This window comes from Caloenas nicobarica, chromosome 1, assembly GCF_036013445.1.
Source record: "Caloenas nicobarica isolate bCalNic1 chromosome 1, bCalNic1.hap1, whole genome shotgun sequence".
NCBI lineage: Eukaryota > Metazoa > Chordata > Aves > Columbiformes > Columbidae > Caloenas > Caloenas nicobarica.
In genome coordinates, this window is record NC_088245.1 from 204,307,733 (window position 1) to 204,325,394 (window position 17,662).

The 17,662-nt window shown below is 39.3% G+C and overlaps 1 protein-coding gene across 1 annotated transcript in view; it reads right to left on the bottom strand.

Annotated features, from left to right (window-relative positions):
- Positions 1-11,560, bottom strand: part of DEUP1 (deuterosome assembly protein 1) — a 43,936-nt gene extending 32,376 nt beyond the window's left edge. Inside the window, exons 1-3 of the mRNA XM_065658260.1 lie at positions 11,517-11,560; positions 4,649-4,811; positions 3,227-3,322 (exon numbers count right to left, since the gene is read on the bottom strand). Coding sequence (XP_065514332.1) covers positions 3,227-3,322; positions 4,649-4,811; positions 11,517-11,560 — 303 coding nt within the window. The remainder of the gene's footprint in view (positions 1-3,226; positions 3,323-4,648; positions 4,812-11,516) is intronic.
- Between the last annotated feature and the right edge of the window lie 6,102 nt (positions 11,561-17,662).

Sequence of the window (17,662 nt, forward strand, 5' to 3'; positions counted from 1 at the left end):
AATCAATTCAGTAGGAAAGTCGCTCATTAAACAGCTGCTTTTATCAATAGCAAGGGTAAAAAGCACTGAAGCAGTATATCAGAGAGAAATTGGTCCTGAATAGCCTAGCAGTCTTAGAGCTAGAAAAACTGATTCTTTCTATTTCTACCAAGACTAAAAAGGAAAAAAAAGTGGGAGGAATTTTAAGAATACCTCTGCAGAGAAAGATGCAATGCTACAGGTAAATAGTAACACTCACACCATTTGTGCAAAACTAAATTGTAGCTCTTCAGATTGTACGGTGTAGAAGGAGGTATAACTTTGAAGTGAGGATAAGAACCAAAAGAAGGGAGACAAAGGAGATAAGTCAAAGATTAATATTGTCAGGGAAGCTCTATATTTTAGATATGAACTTGTGCAACTAAGAATGAGCGACATTAAAGTCATTCTATCGTAGACACTGCAGCACCGTAATTTAAGAAAGAAACTCAATAAGGACACATAGTAAAAGCTAGAGGAGCAGAGTGCAATAGCCCTACCATCTAGCATAGGTGCTTGGAAGTGCTCTGACAGGCAAACTTTCTGTTTATCACCTGGAGACTCTAGGCAGGCCTCCTAATGCAGGCACTTAACAGTTTCCTTCTTCAGTCAATGAGTGCTGGGTGGATATTTCATGAAGAAATATGGTTTGGTGAAAAGGGAGGAATGGGAATTGGAAAATAAAATGCAAACAGCATCAGTGCTGGAACCTTGGGTAAAATAAATAGCATGACTGAGAGAGAATGAAATGTTTAGAGGCATAGATCGGGAAAGTCATATATATTATTAAGAGCTAGAAATCCAGCAGACACAATGTGTGATGAACTGACCACAACCCCCATTCACCTTCCCCCTGCTCTGCTCAGGGGGAGGAGGTTGAGAAATCAGGAGTGAAGTTCAGCCTGGGAAGAAGGGAGGGGTGGAGGAAAGGTGTTTTAAGATTTAGTTTTTATTTCTCTATTACCCTACTCTTATTTGATTAGCAGTAAATTAAGTTAATTTCCCCAAGTCAAATCTGTTTTGCCCATGATGGTAATTGCTGAGTGATCTCTCCCTGTCCCTGTCTCGACCCACAAGCCTTTTCCTCTATTTTCTGCCCCATGTCCAGCTGAGGAGGGGAGAGAGAGAGCGGTTTGGTGGGCACCTGGCATCCAGCCAGGGTCAACACATCACACCATGGAAAGGACTTGTAAGATAGTTAACAACTTCAACATCAAAATCTTTAAGAAAAATGACTTGGAGTTTCAACTTCAGAAAGTTCCATTTCAGTGAAGATCTTAGCCATAAAATGTAACATAAAACCAGCCATTTTCAGCATGTGATAAAAAAGATAAAGAAGTGAAAAATATTCCAGGAAATGTGAAAAAGGATGAGAAAAGAGAGATCTGCTCTATTTGAGGGGAATAATTCCGCATTGCCAAAGGTACCTTACAACTTACATATAAAAAGTCGCACTGTTTTTCACTGTATGATGTTTATCTTCTCAGCAATCACACTAAGATGTTGTTTCTTTTTCTGTAATTTGTGTAAATTATAAAACAGCTTTTGTTTCTAGCTACTTTCCCAAAAGATTAAAAGTGTTAATTACATAACAACCAAAACATTCTCTGCTTACTCATAGAACTGGTTGCCAAATCAATTTCCATATATAAAAGAAAAAATAAAATAAAGACAGCATAACCTTAAAAATAAGTTATACGTTTATTGGTTTCATGGATTTGGGTGGTAAGTCTTATCATCTCTAAATGAAAATAATGATATCCAATTTATGCAATCCATGATGGTTCCACAGTAAGTGTGGAAATTTTTAATTACTTTGAAGGAAGCAATTGGAAATGGAACGGAATTCTAAATCTCTGATATGAGAATCCAGTGAAGGAAGAAGTTAGAAAAAAACAATGTAAAATTCTGCAGGTTAATTTGTTAAAATCTGAGAGACAGAATGGACTGAATTTCACTAACAATTTAGATTCATGATTGAAGTGGAAAATAACGTAGAAACAAAAATATTGACAAAGAGCAAACACAGACAAATAGATCACAGAACCATAGAATGGTTTGGGCTGGAAAAGACCTTGAAAGATCATCTAGTCCAACCCGCTGCAATGGGCAGGGACATCTTTCACTAGTTCAGGTTCATTGAAGCTCCATCCAACCAAACCATGAACACGTCCAATGATGGGGCATCCACAGCTTCTCTGGGCAACCTATTCACCATGCTCATTGAAAACAAATTCTTCCTTATGTCCAGTATAAATCTACTCTCAGTTTAAAACCCTTGCCCCTTCTCTTGTCACTACAGGCCCTGCTAAAAAGTCTGTCCTGATCTTTCTCATAGGCCCCTTTTAAGTACTAAAAGGCCACAATAAGGTCTCCCCGGAGCCCTCTGTTCTCCAGGCTGAACAACCCCAACTCTCTCAGCCTGTCCTCCCAGCAGAGCTGTTCCAGCCCCTGATCATTTCTGTGGCTCCTCTGGCCCCTCTCCAACAGGTCCATGTCTTTCCTGCACTGAGGGCTCCAGAGCTGGACACAGGACTCCAGGTGGGGTCTCACCAGAGCAGAGCAGAGGGGCAGAATCACCCCCCTACACCTGCTGGCCACGCTCCATCTGATGCAGCCCAGGATACGACTGGCTTTATGGGCTGCAAGCACACACCAAAATAAATAAAGCCAAACCAAATTCTCAGTGTCAATAACCCAGGTTACCCTAGTTTGGTTACCTTGTTTCCTTATGGAAAGCAATCAGACCACTTTAATAATCCCTGTAAATCAGGCAAACTAAAATCAGAAAAAATATAGCAAAGATGTAACAAGAACAGTTTCAGTCTTAAAATTCCTAATGTGCATCAGAGTGTTATTAGCATGAAGCTAATTACCTATTTTCTTCATTCACCAAGGTTTCAGGTTATTAGTCCAAAGTCAGGAAATAGAGTCTTTGTCACAATGTCACAATGACATCAAAATCCATCCAAAGAGTTTGGACATGCCAATAAAGAAATGATAATTGAGCCCAGTAGGAAGCTATAGTCATCATCATTTGTATGACACAACTAATCTTCCCCAAATCCATAAAGGTACATCTACACCAGGGGTGTCAAACTCATTTCCCCTGGTGGAAATGAGTTTGACAGCCCTGTTCTATACCATTAGGCATGTATAAGCTCTTTATACTGCAGTCACAAAATAACAAAACCGACATTTTTCTTACTTGAGATTTCAGCACTTGAAGCTGAGTTTCGTAATTCTGAGCCATTTCATATTTCGTTTTCTTTAAGTCTTCCAGTTTCTGTTGAAGTAGTCCCACCTACAGTTAGAATAAGCATTCAAATTTACCTTTTCTGAAGTGTTCCAAACTATGTAATTTTTGGAATAGTCATTTTAAACTTTGAAAGAAGACTGTTGCTTGAAAGACAGATATTAATATATATATATTCATCCAGTAACTTAATAATAAAACTGGGTACCACAAACCCAGGTTGTATCGACATCAAATTAGGGATTTTATAGTAAAGAATCTCATTGTATGGTTATGTTATGATTTAATGATAATACTGTATGGCTCTGTCATGAAAAACCATTTAATGAAAACACTTCTGACCCAACTACATAAATGAACTCCTGTGGCCTATTATGAAAATCTTGCTTGAATGGCTTATATAATAATATAAATGACTTTCAACTATGTATATAAAATTATCAGCAGATAGTGTAGACTCATTTCAGCTCCCTAAGCACAGTGCCATTTGAGATATTTTGAATTTCACAGAGATCTGAGAAATATGACAAAGAGCGTACATGACACCTATGCTCTCCTGGAGGTGCAGCTGGAAGCCAGGTGGAATATGCTAAAATATTTCAGATAACATCACTGTACAGGCAGATAAATTGATGCATTAAGGATTGGCTAGCTGAATTATTCTCTTGGCTCCTCTGACTGCAATGACTAAGGGCAAGTTCCTAATTGCTCATTAGGGAGAGTTATTTCATTTTCAGAACCGCCACTGGCAGCTTAGACACCTATTTCAGACAAGGAGGCCCGTGTGTGAACACCTGACTTGGGATGTCTCGAACCAGAACTGAACGCTGTGCAAGGAGTTACTGCTGCTTCTGAATGTGTATTCAGCAGACAAGACTGTGAAGTATGGAGAACACCAATGCAAGTCTAAGTGGTAATACAATTCAAATCTTCATTATTAATAGTAAAATGATAATACGAAGGCAGTATATCATGTAAAATGATAAAAATCAGTTATAAACAGGAATTACAAAGACATCATTTGGTGAAACTTTTTGAACTGTACATTTCCATTTAAAATTTCTGACAAAACTAGAAGTGGTGGCATTTAGAAAAAATGTCAAATTATCTTTTCACAGCTAAACTGAGGATATTTAATTTAGATTTTAGAGAAATAGAAGAAATATGAGACTTTCAATGACATTTTTACAATCACTTTTCAGAACAGGAGCACATTTTAAAACACAACACTAAGGATAATTAGTGACCTTTAAAGGGTGTTTGGTATTTTCACATGATAGAACAAACAGGTCTTCTTATAGAGCATTTACAGCATACTATTAACTAACTCCCAGAATAAATACTTTCTTTAGAGAATGTGATTTTCTTAAATACCTCTTGACCTTTTTGATCCAGCTTGCTTTGGGCACTTGCTAATTCTTTAACCTGGATATCCATCTTTGCTTCTAAAGCTTTCATCTTCCTTTCCCATTCCACTTTCTGGCTGTTTGCCACGGTGTCAACTAATTCCTGAAGTTCAGCTTCAGATAGAGAAGCTCTAATAATATAAACAAAAAGAGATTTCTTTTTTTCAAAGAAAGAATACAGGAGAAAACAATTTTTTATTTACATTGCTAAGATTTTATTTTAATTCTGACAGAAATAACCACTTTTCAACATCAGAAAGGAAGAAAGGGGAAAGCTAAATGATGCCTTCAAATGTAGGTGAAATTTCTTTATGGAAAATGGGCTTAAATAACAAGGTGGCTTGTATGATAATAGTAAGTTTTAATTCTACTAGGAAGCACAGAAGTCAGTGCATTTTGAAAAAGAACTTGTCTTTGGGGGCCTGGATGCTGGATCTTACAGAGATTCATACAATATCTGCGACATAAACATTAGATTTTTTTCCCAGACTTCTGAGGTTAAATTTAGAATACATCCATTACACTATGACTTCATTGTCAGTAACAGACAATATTTTACACTGTTGCTTTAGGAATATGATGTGTCCTAAATAACAAAATAATGATATATGGTTAATTTATGGTATATTAGAAGGGCTGTCAGAAACTGAAAGCAGTCAAAGTTGCCCTCTCAGTTTGCTTCTTATGCAGCCACTTAAATAGGAGCAATATATTGATTTTAAAAAAATGAAACTTTCTCTGGACAGTGTCAAATGATGTTCAAATCAGCTTGTGTACAGGTTTAGTAGATATATACAAAGTATCTGAACGTTACTATGGAGATTTCTTTATTCCATATCCATTCCAACTTTGTATTTGATGATGAATATAGGAAACATTTGAAATAAGATATAGATGATAGAAAATCTGTCTGTGAGTTACTTTTTTATGCAAAAAATTGCATAATTCTTTCTATGCTCTAAAACTTTTTTGTTTGTAGAAATGACTATTTAACCTCTAAGTTATGCAGTCTTTCTAGGGTATATGAGATTTTTGTCCTGAAGTATTTTGGAGAGTTTATTGCTCAGTTAACCTCAATTGTTTTATGAATTTATGGCTTCTCTCAGTCTGTAAATTTACAGCTGGCATTTCAGAGTTATTCAAAAGTCAGAATCTCTCTAGAACTCATGGATCTATTCAACTTTCAGAGAAATAATCCAGTTAGAAAAAAAAAATCATAATTAAATAAAACTGTTTATTGAAATGTTCCTGAACATTTTATTTTCCTGACTTACTGCTTCTTATCCACTTAAGTGAGGATTCTAGAGTTTGGGAAAAAGATAAAGGAGACAATGTACACATCTGCCTAATTCCTCCCGATAAAACAGAGGAATTTTATTCCATCGACACTCAGAGCTGCTTCTGGACTGTTCCAAAGATGACTTAGCTATTGAACAAATTGCTTAACTATGTTTATGAGCCCATACATTTTCTATAAAACTTATTTTTTATCAAGTCATATGGAAAAAAAAATCAGGCTATTTTCTATCACTATGATTAGTTACACATCACAAAAAATATGTATTATTGTCGGTCATTAAAGACTCCAATTTGATCTTAGTTTACTTAAACTGAGGTACGAGATCTGAAGGCAGTATTTTTGATAAAACCCTTTAGCAGACTTGCCACTGTAACGTTTGCTTCATGTCATTCAGTGAAATAAAATTATTTTTATCAACTTCTTTTTTTTTTCTTTAATATCAAAACTTCTGAGAATTTTTAGTATGTTCAGAGCTCATAGAATGTTGGATGTAGATATTTTTATCCTAAGTACCAAAAGGGGCATGTATCTCACTGGAGTAAAGGAAAACCTTTCACTGTTTTTAGGCAGTAGAATAATGTGTTGAATTTTTAAACTTTTGAGGAGTAGCATCTATTTTTATCTCACTTTATGTAAACATTTACTTTCCAGGCAACTTTTAGTGGTATCTGTTATCTGCATATCCTGTTCTCATATGAATTAACTTCTGATAAACTTTTCTACTTCTTTCCACTTAGTTTAACATATTACTTTTCATTATAATAAATTTAGCCTTCTGATAAACAAGTTTCTTCACTTAATCTAAGAATGCTGTGAGATTGTTTTGAATTATGACATAATCCATTCTTCTTTTAATAATATTATTTATCTCACTAACATTTTTCAAAAGTAAAAGTGATAGCCACTGGTTATAATTTAATTGTTTCTTTAATGTATAAACATTTAGAAGCTATGTATTCTCTTGACTGCTGATGGTACACACCTCTGTGAACACAAAGTGCCTTCACGATAGCTAATCAGTTTGCAGTCATTCTGATATCTCTGTGCATGGTGGTTTGTTAAAATGAGCATAGCAATTTCCTTAAAATGAGCATAGCTATTATTTTATAAAATAATTGCCATAGAGACAGTCTCACGGAGACAAAAGATGGTGCAACATCTGAATAATGTAACAGCAACCTACAAAAGGGTTAATGACAAAAAGCACAGCAATGTGCCTGTAACCATTCCATCTTAGGATTTCAATACCCTAAATTAGGACAGAATGCCATTTTGTGTCACGAACTTTACGATCTGCCATATTTTTGGGGGCACATTGCAACCAAGAATGTGCCAAGCAGCTGGGAACTCCACTTTCACAGAACCACACTTAGCAAAACACAAGCTGAGCCATGCGCTCAGCGGTAGCATCTGCCCCTATTGCCAGGGAGCCTTCAACTGTTGAGCGTGCTGCCAGCACTTCACGTCCTCCTCTTATGAAAACGACTATGTACACCAAGCCTCAATGTGAGCAGAAGCTTTTACTCCTGGTAGCTCATATCATCATCTTGTGTGAATGCTAGTGGGAAAATGCTTCTTTTCTTTTCTGGCAGCCTTTCACATGGCAGCTCTTCAGCCAACTCTCCAAACGTCTGCCCTCCCGGTGCCCACGCAGATGCACTGAGGTCCCCTGTCTGCAGGTTGTCCTCGGGGTCAAGCGCTGGTCCCCCACACAAAAAGAATTCCTTAGCATGGATATGTGTTTATTCAATATGGTTTTTTGGTGCTTAAATGGTTTGTATCCCTTGTTTTGACAATTATTACAGGAAATGGGAGCAAATTTGTTAGATTTACTATACCATAATTAAAACTACACATTTTTTTTGAAGTCAAATTCTTTACAATTTTTATTATCAATAATTCTTTGAAACTTTAACATTATTGATGTTAATCTTGGAAAGGCTTTTTAAATACACACATAAATCTTAAGGCCTTTTTACTGTTAAAACTGTTAGCAATACCATTGTAAAATTTAATATGAATCATAGAATGGTCATAACCAAAGTGCAAGCAAGTGGTACACTGTGATGTGTGTATCACAAAACAAAAATGCCCACTACTCAAGGACCTGAAACTCACATCAAAGGAGCATTAACAATGCAGCAAACTTTGATTATGGGTGGAATACAAAATGGGATTTTAAAATCAGAAAATGAAGCAATACTGCATCAGGACTACCTTTTCTATGACACTGTTATTAGGACCAGGGCCCTTCCGGCCTCACGTGTTAGCAGATGGCAATACTTTGGTGAACCACTAGCAATGACTCAGCTGTCTGATTTTAGCCTTCAGAGACAGGTATTTTATTTATTGTGTGTCACATGGGTCATCTAAATATTGTTAGGCAAGTGCAAATGCAAACTCTAGCCTGGATCACCAGGCTACCCTTTCAGAACTATCATGGCTGACCATCTTTCTCTTTTAAGTTCCACCCATCATTTTCAGATCATCCTCCACAAGGCAAATTCTGCAGCTGTTGCTAGAAAAATTTGTCTTCAAGTTCTTGTGTATTTCTTGAACCTAGAACCACCAATATATAAAGGGGACCTGTTGAAGGAAAAATCCCTTCTGAAACATCTTCTCAGTCTATCTTCACCTCCTCTGCCTACCTCCTTACCTGTATCCTCTTGGCCAAGGTTGTCAAACTGATGTTCACCAGGTGGCAGATCAGCCTCGCGGTTGCCTTCAAAAGGCTGAATGTAATTTTAGGACTGTATAAATGTAATTACTCCTACATTTATACAGTCCTAAAATTACATCCGGCCCTTTGAAGGCAACCGCGAGGCTGATCTGGCCCCAGGTGAAAATCAGTTTGACACTCCTGCTCTAGGTACACCTGCAGCTGGAAAAGTAAAGCTGTACCTGAAGCTGTAGGTTGCTGCTGCTGTTCTTCTGCCAGAACTACCTGTATCATGGCTGTGGCATTACAAACAGATCTGCATAAGGATGTATTTGGCAGTTATCCCCACCCACTAGCACAGAGGTACTATTAGCTGCTGTCACTGTTATTTTAGTCCCTTCAGTGTTTTGAAGAGAACGCTAATTATTCCCCTCAGAATATGGCTACCATATGGTATCACAATCATGAGAATTTATTTTCATCACTGCATGTGGACTGTGTTAAACTCTGGTATCTTTTGTTTAATATACCGTCAGGTAAACCAACACACAGAGAACAAGTTTTCCCATTAAAAAAAGAAGTAATTTTTTGTTGGTGGTGGGTTTTTTTTTACCCATATGCATTCGTCATTCCCACTTTGCTGAACGCATACATCAAATGGATTCTTCATACATGGAAGTAATGACTTGTACTTAAGCCGGTGACAGCTTTTTTTTTTTTGGTTGCATTTACTTTGAAACAGCTCAAAACACTTAAAGGCATCTCATTTTTAAAGTGATGTAGGCAAGCTCTTAGTCTTCTTTTATTCTATTTCCACAGAATTTCCACGGTGAAAATAGAGATGATTCATACACTGCTGTCAATAATAACTATTTATCTTCATGGAAAATCTAGATGTTTCCAAATTTAGACAAACAAAACTCCAGATAATAAGATTTACCAACTTAAGGCCTATATCTTCATCACAAATGATTCTTGCACTAATTAGACCTTTCTAGCTCTATTTATCTCTCTTTCACTTCAGAGTTCTGCACAGATCTGTACTTTTCTGACAGTTTCCTAACCACCACGGAAAGAATATTATTGCCCATACACTTTAGAATAAAGTTGTAATTTAGAAACTGACATTTTAAGAAATGTTTGGTTCATACTGTCAGTCTCTACTTCATGCCTTCTTCCCTTATTACTCAGGCTTGCTGACAAGTAGGAAAATATGTATGACCATATTTCTGCAAACATAAGTAAAACTTATGCAGAACAATATTAACAAAGATTTCCATCTTACACAGTACACGCACTAGTTTTTGATCCTTAACCCAGCTTCTAGAGACAATATTAATTCCTTTTATCTTCTTAAAACTTGCTTCAAAAATTGGAAATATATAAATGGGTTGTGATACAACAGTCCGTTTGAATCTTCTACCCCAAAGTTCTGTTATATGAACTACAACTAATTTAGTTAACAATTTTCAGCCATACAGAATCATATATGTTTGTGGATGGATAATTTGTAATTCATGTGTTCTTGCAGCTGGGATGTAATTGTCATGATTTCCACCACCACTTTCAGGCACCTTCCCAAATTTTGAACCTATCTGCATTATCTCTGGGATACTGTCAGCACAAACTGTATTATAAAGTGTGTATTATAAACTACTCTTCCAGATTATTTCTATAGTTAACGGAAATAAATAGCTACCTAGAACATCTGGTTTATGATGGGACAAATCACTCTCTAGATTCATCTGCAATGGCCTGAAATTTCACATATGTTGCTTACAACAAAGGCCAGGCAGGATCTGAACTCTTGAAATCAGCTTCTGATTTGCTAAAATAGTATCCATAGCAACATTTTTTTTTTAACTCAAGTTTTTATATGACCATATTTACCAATAATATCACTAACAAACAGAATGCCCCTCAAAGCCAAAAAAGGGCCACATTGTTCAGAATAGAATATTTTACAGCAGCCTTTTTTTTCTATTATGAAAAGTGCACACATTATTCTTCAGTACAACAGAGCACACTTCGAAATCCTATTAAAACTTTCTTGGGCCAGAATAAGGTGTGATAGGTGTGTTTCTGTTACTTTAAGAAATACTTCAAATATGCATCATATTATCTTGGACTGCTTCTTAGTAATAATGACAGAAGCAACTTTTATATGAAAAATGGGTAATAAGTTTATTTACAAATCATGATAGATAAATATTCTATTTAGCTCATTATATGGAGAAGTACGTATTATATCGCTGTGTTCCTTGAACAGGCTGGATGGGATGAGGTCGTACATCAAATCTCACCCATGTTTACAGTTTTTTAGAAAGATTTTGTGCTGTATTGATTTTTTTTTAGATTAACATTAAAAGAACTAAAATTATGTAAAAAAAAAGATTATGTTGCAATGAAAGGTGCACTTATTATTTGGGAAGAACAACTGTAGTTATTACCTGTGTAAAATAAGACTAAGGCTTTAGCAACTAATAGCTTTGGTTTTAAGATTTTTGACTGTTTTAAGAGCTGTGATATGTAAGTTTATACTGCTGTATCCTAGCAACTGAACTATTTTTTAAGACATTTTAAAATATCATTTCTTAATATCATAATAAAACCCCACATAGCTTTCATTTTTTCCCCTTTTGTTCAAGTATGAAGATTTAAAACATTTAAATAACTGACAGAAACAATCAGTAAATTATTAGATAAAGCAATAAGATGTGCGACTTGATTATCAGTAACCGCTCCAGCAGTAGAAGAAATTGAGAAAGAATCAAGTTTGCTTGTAAAATCATTAATATTTTATGTTTCACATTTTTAACAAACCCACATAATTCAATTCCATGATATATTCAACCCTCAGACAATGTCATTACTTACTTAGCGACAGCTTGTTCCTGAAACATTTCTAAGTCCTGTTCCATGTTACTGATCGTCGTTTTAACCTGATGAAACAACAAAAATTAGATAATTCAGATTCTTAAATCTGTGCATTTAGACAGCCAAGCAGTGCATACTGAATAGTTCTATGCTTGCCTTTCAATTTCTGTAATCTTCCCATTGCAATCAATGGGGGCAGGGGAATGCAGCTCTACTTACAGGCTGGAATGGGCAAGATGAAAACTTCTGGAGTAAGCTCAGCAGCTTTCAGGCTTGGTGCAGCACTGAGATTACTAAGAGTGATGCGAGCATGAGGGTAGCCCTGGATTTCTATGAGAAAGTTTGTTTTGGATCATTCTCTGTTGTGTGATGTCAATTATTTGCCAAGACACTTTAAAACACATAAACCTAAATTTGTGATAGATCCATGGCTGCACTCAGCACCACTTCTCGTACCTTCACACACTCTAATTAACCTATACCCAGGCTATAATTGCTCTCAAACACAATTTTGAATTCTCATGGACTATTTGCTGTCTTAGCAGATGTGGCACTGGGACACACAGCCCGCAAGTACCTTGGCAGGCAGATCAGAACAAGGCTGCCGTCGGGATCAGTCCGGTTCTGTGGGCTGAGCAGGACACAGGACGTGGGGCAGGCCTGGCTGTGTGCAAGAGCAGGAACCAGCCACGTAGCGGGTGACAGGGTGGCACGAAACAGCCCTAATTCCCTGTGGGGATGGGCAGTGGGGGTCTCAGGGGCATGGGTACCAGGACATATAGAATCATAGAATAATTTTGGTTGGAAGAGACCTTCAGGATCATCAAGTCCAACCATAACCTAACTCTAGCACTAAACTATGTCCCTAAGAACCTCATCTTTCAAACACCTCCAGGGATAGTGACTCCACCACTGCCCTGGGCAGCGTGTTCCAACGCCTCACAACCCTTTCTGTGAAGAATTTTTTCCTAATACGCAATCTGAACCTACCCAGCGCAACTTGAGGCCATTTTCTCTTGTCCTATCACTTGTTACTTGGGAGAAGAGACCAACACCCTCCATGCTACAACCTCCTTTCAGGCAGTTGCAGACAGCGATAAGGTCTCCCCTCAGCCTCTTTTTCTCCAGGCTAAACAGCCCCAGTTCCCTCACTACTGGGGGGCTCCAAAACATCACCACACATGCGTGTGTGGCCATCGCCTCACGGCGCTGCGGCCTTGGCTCCACAGAGCACGGGCAGCTGAGGTGACGCTGCCACAGCGCCAGCGCCCTGGGCTGCACAGGGGACCAGCACCTGAGGTGACACTGTCACCGGGGCAGTCGTGGCTCTACCAGTGACCGGCAGCTGAGGTGACACAGCCTTGTCTCCACGGGGGACCCGCAGCACCCCCGGCCCCCGCGGCGGGCCAGGCGGCGGTGCCGCGGCCGCCCCCTCTCCGCCCGTTACCTGCCGCGCTCCCCGCGTCGCTCCTTTCGCACCCGACGTCGCTGTGGCGGCGGCCCGAGCCCCGCAGCCCAGTCACCCCTGCCCTCCCATCCCGCCCCAGCTCCCGCCCGTCGCCGCCGCCACGTCCCGCCGCGCCCCGCGGCGGCTGCGAGCAGCGCCGGGCGGCTTCTCCCGTCGCCGCGGTAACGCCAAGGGCGGCAGGGCCCGGCGGGAAGGCGGGCGGGGGCGCGGCTGGACGGCCCGGGGCCGCGGGGTGGGGAGCGACGCCCAGCGGAGCCAGGCAGGGAGGTGGCCCGGGGGGGCTGGGGGGGCGGCGGGAAGCTGAGGAGAGCCGAAGGGACGGCGGCGGGGCCGGGGCAGGAGCCGGCGAGTCGGGCCTGACGGGGCTGTGGCTGCGCAAGGAGGGTGCGAAGGGCCCCGCGGGGCCGAGGGAGCTGCCGTGGGTACCGCGGCGTCACGCGTGTCCCGCGCAGGGCCCCGCGTCCCTCCGCTCCGCCCTCCGCTCTGAAGGAAACCGGCGTGGGTTTCACCTCAGGCAGTGTCACCCGGGATAAAGAACGTTTAAGAAATCAGTAGGCAGGGCGGGTTTTCTTCTTTTTTTGCCTCCTTTTTTTTTTTTTTTAAATTCTTTAAACGCTATCATTACCAGGTAATGAGAAGGCCAAACATTACCCTTTTCTTTCTGAATGACTAGCTTTTGTAAAACGGCTTCAAATGATTTTCAGATTATTGTGCAAACGACCTAGATTTGGATGACACTTCCCTTCACATTTTTGTGGACTTCTACCTGTCTTATTCAACAACAAAAGACTTTAAGAATCACAGATGTTTCAACTTTTTACAATAATAATTTGTGCTTCTAGGCTTAGGATTTATAGATCTCTTCAAACACCAGGAAATTTTTCTGCCAGGACAGTACAATTCACTTTGTATTTATTGTCCTAAAATTGCACAAAGCATTTTCAGGAGCTGCCAGTCTATTTCTGTACACTAAATTTAGAGTTTTTGGTTTGCTTTGCTTGGACTATCTACTTAAATTTGCCGAGTGAACTGCATTTTTAATACCAGTTCTAAGGAATAATCTGTTTCATTTTTTTCCTACCTACTGTGCTAAGTCAGATGGTTTTCATGTCAGCAAAAACACTGTTTCAAGCTATGAATTATGAAAAATGTGTTTTAAAATTAAAGATTAAAATAAATTATATGCAGAGTTTCAGGAAAGTTCCCGATAAAGTTTGCTTGCTCACTCTAGGAAATAACTGACAATTTTCCTTCGTAGTTTTCCTCAAGATTGCTAAAAATGTTTTTATTTTTGCTTCACTTTTTTTTTTTTTCATGGCTGTATTTCATTTCAGGAGTATCCCAGGAACAGTTTAGATCTTTGTTTGGCGGCAGCAGGAGCAGCTGCTGGGTGAGCAGATCTGATGGGCAGATCTGAGGTGACCCTGGAAGGCAAGTCAGCAAAATCAGGAGCAGCGGGATGTGGTGCTGAGCACAGGCACAACTGCAGCGTTGCTCAGACAGGGCCCGGGGGCACGGCCCTGACCCGAAATTCTGCTCCTGAGCTGCGGGCACAGACCTCAACACAGCATCTCGGGACTGTCTTGTGTCAGCCCTGACCCCAGGTTGCAGCTGCACCATGTCAGCGCTGGCCTTGAGGACAGGCGGCCAAACCCTCGGGCAAGAGGGGTGGAAGTTGTGGCACCTGTTGCTGCACTCAGAGCCCAGAAAACATTTGCTTCATTACAATTCTGTAATTACACTTCTCTTCAGCACGGCAGAGAAGTTGCACTTTTCTTTAGCACTGCAGAGAAGGACTTGGGAGTTCTGGTCGACAATAGGTTCACCATGAGTCAACAATGTGCCCTTGTGGCAAAGAAGGCCAACGGTACCTGGGGTGCGTTAAGAAGAGTGTGACCAGCAGGTCGAGGGACGTTCTCCTGCCTCTCTACTCTGCCCTGGTGAGGCCGCATCTGGAGCACTGCATCCAGTTTAGAAGGATAACGAATTACTGGAGGGACTCCAAGCAGGGGGCTACGAAGATGATTAGGGACCTGCAGCACCTTTCTTATGAGGAGAGACTGAGAGAGCTGGGTCTGTTTGGCCTGGAGTAGAGAAGCTGAGAGGGGATCTCATCAATGTTTATAAATATCTCAAGGGTAGGTGTCAAGAGGATGGACCACACTCCTTTCAGTGGTGCCTGACAATAGGATGAGGGGCAATGGGCACAGACTGAAGCACAGGAGGTTCCATCTAAACATAAGGAGAAACTTCTTTACTTTGAGGGTGCCAGAGCCCTGGAACAGGCTGCCCAGAGAGGTTGTGGAATCTCCTTCTCTGGAGACATTCAAACCCACCTGGACACATTCCTGTGCGATCTGCTCTGGTGAACCTGCTTTAGCAGGTGGGTTGGACTAGATGATCTCCAGAGGTCCCTTCCAACCCCAACCATTCTGTGATTTGTTATTTAGTTACTGTAGTAGAATTAATGTGAAGAAAGCACAGTGAAACATTTGATTTTTGATACCTGAAATGTTTCAAATATATTTTTTCTAATTGAAATACTGTTTTAAGGTTTTTTTTAAAATAGTGATATTTGGGATGATTTATTTTACATATTTGAATTTAGGATGATTTAAAGTATTGTGTACTACAAATATTTTTTAATGTAACTGCCAGCAAGTTTCCATTTGTTCATCTGCAACTGAACTGAACTTTTCAGCCATATTCCCAGTGCATATATTTTAATTTCCTCCCTGTCTCATCGTTTCTCTGTGATAATCAGTTATTCAGATATTTAACTTCCATCTGTCATGCTCAAGTAGTACTGGGGGGAAACTTCGAAAAATACAGAAAAATAATTTTAAAATTACATTTCAACATTTTCTAAGCTTTTTAGAAGGACAATTCCCACTGCCATTAGCCAGAGTTGTGTTTCTAACTCCCTGATGTGCCTTTAAGTATCTCATTCACGATATTAAAAAAATCCCATATAAAATTGTTGACATGTTCTATTTGCTTTTGCTCATCCACATCGTCTCTTGACTAGAGCTTGTCTTATGAGACTCAAAACTTTTACTTGTTGACTTTAAAGAACATGATTTACACATGCTTTACAAATTATGATGGCCAGCAAAAAGGAAAAAAAAAAAAAAAGGAAACTACTTTCAAATCAGTTTATAGATTAAAATAATGGAAAGCTATGAGCACATTTCTGCAGAAAAAGAGGTAGGTCAGTGCAGGGACACAGCAGGATATAACCAAATGTCAAACAAGACATGGATATTTGTATGGAAACAAGGGGAATTAGGTAGGAAGACACCTGGTGTCAGAACTAGCCGGTAACAAGAGAACAGGGGAAGCCAAATAATGATCCCGGGGGAGAATGTTCTGTACCTTCAGCACATTTCCCATGCTCAGCCTGGTCCTGGAATGTGTGTGCCAAGGTGAGATTAACAGCCGCAGGAGAAACACTGGAAGAAGCAGCGTAAAGGGAAATGTTGATCTTTCCATACGTGCATCTCTGAATTTATTTTCTGCTTTTTCTGCTTTGTGTCGCCTTGCAACACATTATTGACAAGTATCCTGTCACCGACAGAGTGTATGCCACAGACGTTCCTGGTTTGGAGAGACCATGGAAAGTGGGTCTTTCTGTACAAGATGTCTTTTGTCATTGGTGTGGGCTTTACATGAAGTTGTTGAGCTCTTGTTAATATTTGTGAAGCACGTAGCTATTTTAACAGACTTTGCTGAAAGAGAGGAAACATTAATTCTGTTAACAAATCCATTCCACCACGAAATTGTAATACGAGATTTCAAAGAAGCCCTAAGTAAAGCAAAATGCTTTTAGTCTAATAATAATTCTGAAAATTTGGTGCATTTCTAATAATAAATCAATAATATACACTTCAATATAGCATATTTCCAGAGCAGAATAAAATAAGTGGTGTTAAGGGAATGGCATAAGCGAGTTGTAATTTAAGTGACAAATTATTATATACCTACTGGTTAGCCTTCCTTGGTATGTATCACTTCAATTCTTTGAGATGTGTTATTTGTGTAGTGTAATATGTAATGGTAAGTAAAAGCTAAGTGCATTTGTGTGTTTAACTTTAAATATAGTTTTTATTCACAGGATATATTCATACCTTACTTTGTAATCTCAGATGACAAATATGATTGACCATTTTCTTGCAATAGGCTCAGTGTAGCTTTCATAAGAAACACACTCATTTCTTTAGCTTAGAAATCACATGGGTTTAGTGATAGTTATGTGATGGATTCGTAACAGCTCTACAATAGTTCAATAATTACATTCTGTATGTTAGTTTGAATGTTTATGAACATACCAGCTTAATTTACAGAACCTCTGTTAAAAGCGAGAAACAGAAAGGAAAAGGAATATTTCAGTATAAGCCATCCATCAACAAATATGCAGAAGTCACTGACAGACAATAAAACCTACGAAAAGATCCCTAAGACACAAGCAATAAGAGAAGAATGACATTTAGAAAAGAACCTTTGCAGGAGGGATTTCCTTTTGTGAAAACTAGACAGACATAAAATCTGCCTGAGGATTCTGAAGGTGGCTAACATTTACTGGGAGGAGGTGATAAACCCTGACATAATACAGGCATGGAGGCAGAGTCCTCTTTCTAAATATTTTGTTTCTGGTTTAAACTGAGAACTACTCTTTTCT